At 45.1% G+C, this 10,209-nt stretch overlaps 1 protein-coding gene across 1 annotated transcript in view; it reads right to left on the bottom strand.

Moving 5' to 3' along the window:
- Positions 1-9,989, bottom strand: part of LRCH1 (leucine-rich repeats and calponin homology (CH) domain containing 1) — a 216,360-nt gene extending 206,371 nt beyond the window's left edge. The window contains exon 1 of the mRNA XM_006884551.1: positions 9,689-9,989. Coding sequence (XP_006884613.1) covers positions 9,689-9,989 — 301 coding nt within the window. The remainder of the gene's footprint in view (positions 1-9,688) is intronic.
- Between the last annotated feature and the right edge of the window lie 220 nt (positions 9,990-10,209).

The raw sequence follows: 10,209 nt of genomic DNA, 5'->3' as shown, positions 1-10,209 counted from the left end.
TTTTAATACTTCCTGGATCATTTAATATTCTGCCCAAAGCATCCTTGATTACAGCAACTCTAGGTTTGAATCTGTTCTTCAGTTCCTTGAGCTTAGGAAATGCTGAGCGAGTTCGGCCACCAGAGCTTCCTTAAATAATACAGAATACAATAAAATCTCTATTTCTCTCAGAATTCCTTCTAACTCTTTTGACTTGTGACTATAACATTGTTCATTAAATAATGCCAAAGATGATTTTATTATTGTTGAGGAAAAGAAAGTCCTTTACTCTTCCTCAAGTCCTGGGGAAATTCCAATGGCTACCTCATTTGGCTGCTAACAGAAAGCTGGAGGCCCAAGTCTACCTAGAAGTGACCTGGAAGAAAGGCCTGTGGAAAATTTTCCTTCTGAAAAATCAGCCACAGGAAAACCCTATAGAAGGAACCTAATTTGACTCTTGAGATGCACAAAATATTCTGAGCTACTCTGTTAGCTCCAGAGAAGTTGGTTTTGGTTCTTGGGAACCTCTAAATCACCAAAAACTCCTCTAGCAGAGACAGAAGGAGGGCCTGGACAAGCCAGTAGTCCATCTTAAAGTTTAAATGCTGCTCTTTTCTCCCTTTCAGAACACGTGAGGCACTCCAGAGTATTCACCGAGACTCTCTCATGAGCCCAGAAAGTCGACAAGACACGCAATCTGTTCATGGCTTTATCTCTGAATTTGCCACTGCTGTCTCCAGAAAAAAAAAAGAGCATTCATCAGAGCCAAATATACAGATGCTATTACTAATATTGTGTGGTAGAAACATACAAACAAAAATGTCCAAGAATATTACATGGGCACACTGTGTGGCAAAACCAAACACACCACAATGCACGGGTCAGTCAACCTTTAGGTAAGCAGTCCAATACACTACACAATCTGCCACCAGGGCTTATATTCACTGTCTTCCACTCAGCGCTGACTCAAAGCAACTCCCCATCATGCTTGCAAATCATAACAGGAGAAGCCTGCTCATCTTTGTCCCAACGAGCTGCTGGTTGATTCTAACCACCGAAGACGTGCAGTGACCTTTGGGTTAGCAGCAGAACTTGCTCTCAACTACACCATCAGAGATCCCAGGGCTCCTCAGATACAAATAAATAATATGTGTATACTGTGAGAAACAGGAAGAAATATGGCCTTTGTTCTTTGTCCCTAAAAGTCAGCCCACACACCAGAGGCCGATCAAAAAGACCACCTGGTGGCAGAAAGATGATCAGCTCTGAGGAGGCATGTGATAACTCATCATGACCACACCGTAAGGACCAAGAAAGAAAGCCCAGGGCACTAGAGTTTGGGGAGACTCTCAATTAGGCCTCCGAACCGCTGGGAGCATGTGCTTGCAGGACAGCAGGATATCATTCAGGACAAGTATCACATTGTGAACTCTCTCGGATCTTGTCCCGTGAGTCTCTGTATTTATATCCTTCTTTACTAGAATAAATCTAGAGTCTTCAGTAGGGAATTCTCTCAGTGAATTCTCTGTGAATGATTCCATTTATCTCTGTAAATGATGGAACCCAAGGGGAAATAGGAGATAACAGGTAAGAACATCAGGGTGCCATGCAGACTCCTGAGTTTGGGGCTGACATTCTGAAGGAGAGGTCTATAGACAGCGAGACAAAAGCGAAGTGTCCGGTGAGCTCTTCAAACCTGCTGACTTGGCTGCCGAAGGGGCAGGTGGTATCCTTTGACTTTGCAAGCTCTGACCTACCTCCCCGAGATCTACAAGAGAGAACCACGGGGGCAGCTGGCTAGAGAAATGGGGGCGAGAGGACGGGATCGATCTCCACATCGCAGGAACTGGATTCCTGCTCCTTGCTGCACAAGTACACACATGTTACGGAACATTACTTAGTTATAAAGAGGAATGAAGCCTGATACATGCTACAGCATGCTGAATTCTTTAAGGAGGTGAAAACGTTAATCACCAGCTTTATAAGGAAAGGGAACTAGGATAAGCAAAGCACGAGTGAAGAAGAACCACCAACGGTCTCACATCTCAAAACCTACTACATGGATGATGACGATAAAGGTTCAAACTCATGGCTGTCAAGTCTGAACCGACTCAAAGCTGACCCTCCAGCAGGTTTTCAGAGGTCTCTTCCCATCTTTCTCCTTCAAACCAGTTGGGGGATTCGACCTTGTGTCTTTGGGTTGGTAGTACAACTCCCTACCTCGTAAGCCACTGGTATAATGGCAGACAATAAGGAAATTATAATCTATTTAACAAATGGTGCTGGCAAAACCTGGTATCATTTTGCAACAAAAAGAAACAGGACACATATCTCAGACCATAGTAAAAAAAAACAAACTAAGTCAAGATAGATTCAAGATCACAATGTGACACATAAAACTAGAAAGATACAAGAAAAAATAGAGACAAATGTAGGGGCCCTCATCTATGACATATTTAGATTACTAAAAAAAAAAAAACCAAAAATATACAAACAACAAGACAATAAGCTAGACAGTGGGGCCTCCTAAAAAATTAAACACTTGTCCACATTAAAAGAGTTCTCCAAAAGAGAACGACCTAGTGGTAAGAAGCTGCTCTACAATCCTGAAGTCACAGGTTTGAATCCATTAGCTGCTCCACAAGAGATGGATGGACAATCTTCTCCCCTGTGATTTAATGTCTCTGAGAAACCACTGGAGGGTCAGCTATGAGTTGGTTCTGACTCTACTACTGTATTTGTCAATACTTGACAAATGATGAATCTAAAATTATAGGACATTCCAATACCTAAGCAATGGAAAGATAAACAAATCAAGTTTTTAAAACAGGCAGACACCTTACCAAGAAGACAAGCGGCCAGTAGATACATGAAGAAATGCAATCACTATCTATTAAACTTACAGTCACATAGGCCCAACTCACAGTGACCTGGAGGATAGAGTTGGAGAGCCGCCCCACAAAGCTTCCAAGTAAATCTTCACAGACTGCCTCATCTTTCTTCCACCGAACTAATGGTGGGCATGAACCCCCAACCTTTCAGGTAATAGTGCTTATTCCTTAGTTACCAAGGCTTCTTCGCATTAGCCACCGAAGAAATGCAAAGCAAAATAACAATGCACTAACACATATCCCTACTATGGCAATGGAGTTTTTTAAATAATAAAGGGGGGAACAACAACAAATGCTTGCAAGGGTCTAGAGACACTAGGATTCTTAAGACACTGCTGGTGGACTGTAAAATGATATAACCACTATGGAAAATGGTACAGTATCTCCTAAAAAATGTGTGAAATGAAAAAAATACTACATGTGCATCATGTATGAAAACCCAACCTTTCTGTAGATTTTCACTGGAGTCACAATTAAAAAAAAAACAACTACTACATGGTCTGGAAATCTCATTAAGAGAAATAAGAGGCATGAGATAACAGACAGACACACAAAAAGATAAAAACAACCTAAGTACCGATCAACAGATGAGTGGACAAACTATGGTATATACATATGACAGAATATTATACAATTAAAGACTAATAAATGTGATATTATATAGCATTATATAAGGAATGGCATCCACTTCCTAAATAACATGTCTCCAGAAACTATGAACTTTGATAAATGTCAATAGTTGTAGAGGGGCTTCAGGTCTTTTGTTCATAGGGTTGCTATGAAGCATGATCAACTTGAAGGCAATCAACAACAGCAAGAACAACAACATGAGGCCACTGTTACAAAAGGGTGTTCTGATGGCTAGAGAGTTCTAGTAGGTTAGAGCTAATAAATTGCACTGCCAACCAAAAGGGAAAGAGTTCAAATCTACCCGATGCTCTATGCTCCTCTCGTGCAATTTACAGCCCCTGAAAACTCACTGAAGGGTCAGCTATGAGTTTACTCCAAGGCATATATAAAAATTATAAAAAGTAAAGGTTTACACACAAAAAAACCCAGTACTGTTTGATGGTTACAGGGGATGAGAATGGGAAGGAGTGATCCTCGATCACTAAGTAGAAAGTAGATACACATTATCTCAAGTGAAGGGTAAAGTAACTATAGGGAGGAGATCAACACAACATGACCAAAAGAAGACACTGGGAGTAGCACAAGAGTTAACCCAAAAGTAAACATTACCACACATGCAAATCTCACAGGAATAACAATACTCTCCAAGCAGGTATACGCATAGGCATGCAAACTGAACAAGCGTGGGATGGGGAGTGGGACTACACCCATGAATACATACAGGTTTGGCAGAGAAGATTTCTACATATGTATATTTGTATGTGCTGGAAATATCTCCTTATATACAGTAGAGCTTACGAGGAGCAAAGTTATGAGAATTTCTTACCCATAACCCAACACCTTGAGGGAATGACTCACTGGGTTTGCGAGCCAAGGACCATCACAGTCATGGGAGGCGGGAGGCGTCTAGGTCAATGACGGAGCATCACACAGTCCGTAAAGACAATGTTGTACATCCTACTTTGGTGAGCAGTGACTGGGGTCTTAAAAGCTTGCCAGCAGCCATCTAGCATGGAACCACTGGTCCCTCTCCATTATCTCCAGAGCAATGAACAGTGAAGAAAATCAAAGACTCACTGAAACAATTAGTCCAAAGGACAAATGAAGCACACAAACCACAGCCTCTGAAAACCCTCAGACCCCAAGAACTAGATGGTGCCTGGCTACTACAAGCTATCACTCTGATGTGGATCCCAAAAGAAGGTCCTCAACACAGGCGAGAAAAATACAAAATAAAATCTAAGATCATAATAAAGACCTGATGTACTGGTCTGATACAGACCACTGGAACCCCTGAAGCTATGGTTTTTAGATATTCTTCAAATCTACCATGAACCTAATCCTAGGGATGAAGCTTAAGTCAAACAAGGGTGTCCATTTAAAAACTGACCCAAGCTATAATATTTTCAGTTGCTTCGTATGCATCTGACAGTTGGGCCATGAAGAAGGATGACAGAATAAAATGTCTGTGAACTGTGGTATTAAATATCCCATGAACATAAAACAAATCTGTCTTGGAGGAAGAGCAACAAGGGTGCTCCTTAAAGACAAGGATGGTGAAACTTCATCTCATATACTTGGAGCAAGTTGTCAGAAGGAACTAGTCCTTGGAAAAAGACAACATGTCGGAAAAGGTTGACGGTTAGAGAAAAGAGAGGGATACTTCAACAAGATGGGCTGACAACGTGCGACTGTAACAATCAGCAGAAAGCGATCAGAGATCATAAAGATAGTTCAGAATAGGGCAAGGTTCCTTTCTGTTGTTCATAGTCACTATGAGTCATAGTTGGCTCACAGGTACCTACTAAATACATAGAGAGCTCGGCTGGCTTAGTGGTAAACAGCTGCGCTGCCAACCAAAAAGGCACACAGTTCAAATCTACCAGCTGCTCCGCAAAAGGAAGACAGGCAATCTCTTTCCATGTGATTTATAGCTTCTGAAGGCCTGTTGGAGGGTCAGTCAGGTGTCGGTTTCAACTTGACAGCACATAACAACAAATAAAAAGAGAACCCACCACCTGTTTCTTGGTTTGTTGCATTTGTATCTTGTGCTTGCATGCTGCTGTGATGCTAGAGGGGCTTTTTATTGGAGAGCAGCATCATGCTTGGAAAGGTGGTAAAAGAGAGGGAGGCTCTCCGTGTGATGGACTCACACAGTGGCTGCAACAATGGGCTCAAGTGTGTCAGAGATTATAGGATGGCCCAGGACAGGACAGGGTTCTGATGTGCTGCTCACAGGATCACTGTAAGGTGCACTTGACTCAACAGCACCTAACAACAACATAATGTTGGAAGCTGTACCAGAGTTTCGAGGTCACCAAGGGTGGACTGGATTCACCAGAGCTTCCAGACAAGACAAACTTGTAAGAAAGACTTGGTGATTTACTTTTAACAAAAATCAATTGATCAAAACCCAACAGATCACTACAGGAGATATTATCTGATGTAGTGTTGGAAGATGAATCCCTTAGGTTGGACAAAACCACGGAATCATCAAACTAGTCAATGTGCAATGGCTCAAGACTAAACAATATAATGATCATAACTTCATGACCACTGGGAAATAGAGCTGACTCAACAGTAACTAAGAATAAGACTCGATGGGGCCTTGAGTGAGACTTGAATTGAGGAAATACAGATACGTGACTCGGTAGCTATATTTTGTTCATATTTCTTAAAACCAGTCTTTCTTTGCCTCCTGAAAACCATGCCTTCATGGACAGTCTTTCTCTCCCTTTCTAAGCTCCATAAGACTAGAACCAGACAGCTTACTTTGCTTCAAGCATAAGTAAACTGATGGGCTCAAAAGGAAGGCCGAAGAATTTTCACTCTATGAATAAATACCAGGAAATTAAAAGGTGCATTGCCATGGGAAAGTCTGCTGTTAGGGACCTCTCCAAAGTGCTGAAGAGCAGTGGTGTCTCTCTGGAGACTAAGGTGCGTCTGATACAGGCCATAGTCTTCGCAATCACCTGTTATGCATCAGAGAGTTGGACAATGACCAAGGAGGATAGAAGGAGAACTGATGCCTTTGAGCTGTGGTGCTGGAGAAGAGTACTGGGAATACCATGGACTGCTAGGAAAACAAATAGATTTGTCCTGGAGAGGGTTAAACCGGGTGGCTCCTTGGAGGCAAGGATTCTGAGGCTCCGTCTAACTTACTTTGGACATGTAGTGAGGAGAGACCGGTCCTTGGAGAGGGACATCATGCTTGGGAGGGTGGAGGGACGGCGCAGGAGAGGAAGGCCCTCTATGAGGTGGATTGATTCAGTGACTGGGATAATTGGGATGGGAGTGTCAGAGACAGTGCGATTGGCACAGGACAGAGCGGAGTTTAGGGCTGTTGTACATAGGGTCGCTATGAGTCGCAGGCGACTCGACGGCACATAACAACAACAACGACAACATGAATAAATACAGGGCAGGGAACTTGACTGATGGTTTAAACATGGACTAAGGAGGTTAGAAACTCCAAGGTTCTTTAGATCCTCATTTTCAACTTGGTCAGATAAGATACATTGCGTAAGAGTGCACACTTCCATAGGTGGCTTCCACAGAAAAGTTAGAACGCAAATATACACAGTATAACTGACAAAAAGCTTTCTATGTCATATAAAATGTATGACAAAATGCATTCTGCATCTTAGGTCTTTAAATGTCTTCATATGCCATTCTTATTTTAAGAGATATTCTTAAAATATTAGCCAAAAAGAAACCGGTATCTTTATTGTGTATATTCCCCCTCCTATTTTTATATCTACTAAGCTCTTACAGAAACTACAACACCGTGAAGACTGGAGGGAATTTTAGTCCTTGTTTATTTTTCTTTTGCTCTCCCAAATAAGGGACTGTGCTAGAGTAAACATTTCTTTTGAATAAACAAATGAAATACATGTGGTTTATGTTCCGCTTTTAACCTGAGACAAAGATATTTTTTGCAGAAGCAAATATTTAAAACATCTGAGAATCAAATTTCATTTACAGTAACTGGTTACGATACATGTACTTTATCTTTACTGGTTAACTTACAATTCTAAAAGTCTAGTAACATCTTCCCTCCATTAATCCTGCATTTTTGGGACGAAGGGTGCTGCAGTGGTTAGGCTGGCCCTCAACAATGGCTCCACAGGAGAAAAGGCCTGGTGATCCAGTCCTCTAGGGAGTAAAGCTTAGGAAATACTATGGGCATGCTCTACTCTGTCCTACAGAGGGTCACAGGTCACTATGAGTCCCAACAACAGTGACATTCGAGGTCTTAGTTTTAATTAATAGGAATTTTCTTAACATTAAATATATGCAGAAGCTCATAATTAAAACTCATAATCTAGGGTCATAAGCAAATAGATGGGGGAAAAAATCCTTTAAAGGATCTACTTCACAAGCTCTGATCATAACTGAAAGATGTGATCCCTGCTCTGTAAAGCACTGGTCTTCCCAAAGGAACATCAACACAGCAGACACATCAAGCGCACCTAACTTTGGAAATGCACATTTGCCTAAGGAGCTGTACTATCATCCCAAAGGCCCATGTTTGAATCCACAAGATGTTTCTTGGGAGAAAGATAGGCAGTGTCCTCTGATGGAATTCAATGCCTCTGAAAACACAGTGAAGCTCTCGCTGAGCTGAGTGTGACTCGATGGCACATAATAATAATAACTAGAGAAAGAACTCGGTCTCCCATTTGAACGTATCTCAAAAAAACTTCATTGCTATCCAGCTGGAATCAGCTCAGAACTGACTCTTCAATGGGTGTGCTGAGTCAGTAAATTGCATAGGAGGCCACTCTTTCTCTCACAGAGCAGATGGTGGATTCAATCTTTTCACCTTTGGGTTGGCAGTGCAATATCTTACCCACTAGGCCACTGAGAGCTCCATTTCTGAATGTATGTACACGTATTATTTAAACCACCTCTAACTTTCTGCTTTAGGTCCAACTGTTCTGTATTTCACAGTGTCCACTATGACAAAAGGGAAGTAAAAGCTTATAAATGGGTTTCCTTGAAATAACTTCCACTTGGGAACATGTGGTTAATTCTTGGTCCTATCAAAGGAGACTCCCAGATGCTGACAGCTCAGCTCTGGAAAGTCCCTCCTTGTCGCCAATTCCTGACTATCCCTAAGTCAAATCTCAACGTTTAATGACCGTAACATACCCTGGAGCACTCCAGTGAAGTAAAAACTCTGCCTAAGTATCATCCTGACTCTCGATAATTATTGAGCTAAAGGGGAGGGGGCTTTACAAATCTGATCCCTCAAAACCCAACGCTTGCTCTCCCATGTCCTCACTCCCAAGAAGCTGGCAAGTTTAAACTGAGATTCAAACCATCCACAACATTGCAATGAAGTTAATGCCAGGCCTGACACCCGCCCACAGGTGATGACAGTCTGAGGAGCGGTTCCAAATCCGGATGCCCACTGCCCTGACAGACAGCAGACGCTTGCCCTAACTCAAACTCTCTCCAGGACACTGAACCAAACCTGTCAGCTACCGAGTCAATACTGTACTGGTCCCAAGGCCCAGGCCCCAAACGCACGACCCTCCTTCCTGTATCTCCAACTGCCAAAGAGAAAACAGAAATTTCGGAAATATGTCAACAACACATGACATAACTTGAAAAAGCTGGCTGCTCATTGGCTCGAGTTACAGCTTGCCGGGCTCTCACCGGAAAACCGACTCGTTTTAATGACTTTTACTATGCTATGCCAGCCCTTCCCGGGCCCACGCACGGATCAGGTGACTGAGGACGAGCGAGCCTCGGTTAAGCAGAACCACGTGGGAGCTGGCGACAGCGGGCAGCGCGAGCGCCCGTGGGGATCCTCACAATCTCGGCGGTGTCTTCCGCGCACAGGCGCAGGAAGGGGGCGCATGGGCACCTCCTGACAGCCACCGCCCCTTGTAATGTCGCTCAGGGGACCTCCAGGCACCCGGGGTGGTGCCCTCAGGGGTGCGCCACCTTTGTCTGCGTTTCCCTTCTGGGTTCGGGACGGGCAGCAGCGAAACGCACAGGGGCTCGCCCCGATCGGGGCGCCGGGCCCCGGAAGCCAAGGTGCAGCTCCGCTCCCCTCCCGAGGCCTGCCCGGGGTGGCCGTTGGAGGGCGAGGCACCTGGGGCGGGGTCAGCCACCCACCGGCTGCGACAACTGCCCACACCCAGCGCCGCCTGCCCCTCGCGGCGAGGCCCTCTCACCTGCCTGCACCGTGTCCGAGAGGTCATGGCCGGGGGCCGCGGTCCGGGGAAATTCCTTCAATTTCCTGGCGCTGAGGTTCAACCCCCCGGAGTTCGCTGCCTCCTCCAGGGCTCGCTCCAACGCCCGATTCAAGGGCAGGTTGAAGCCGCCGCCGCCCCCTGCTCCGGCCCCGCCGCTGGCCCCGGCGGCTCCGTGCTGGGGATGGTGAGGATAGTGGTGGTGGGCATGGAGATGTGTGTGCAGGATCGCCCCCGACAGGGCAGGGGCGAAAGCCTGGGGTTCGCTTCCCGGCGTCGCCATCTTCTCCCGGGGGGGCCCCCCCAGCCCGCCCCGTTGCTCCGGCGGGGGGGGTCACCGCTTTCCCCGGGACGACAGAGTGCAACCCGCGGCGTCCCTGCAGTGCCCCTCGGAGAGACGCGGGCAGAAGGCGGGCGCAGGAACGGAGAGGTGGCCGGCCGGGAAGGTTTCCTGTCCCCGAGAAGCTGAGGACTGCGGCGGCGGCAGCGCGCATGTGTCTCCT

This window comes from Elephantulus edwardii, unplaced genomic scaffold (genome assembly GCF_000299155.1).
Source record: "Elephantulus edwardii isolate Elephantulus edwardi_28Jun2011 unplaced genomic scaffold, EleEdw1.0 scaffold00036, whole genome shotgun sequence".
NCBI classification, from domain to species: Eukaryota; Metazoa; Chordata; class Mammalia; order Macroscelidea; family Macroscelididae; genus Elephantulus; species Elephantulus edwardii.
This window is presented reverse-complemented; position numbering and strand designations above follow the sequence as displayed.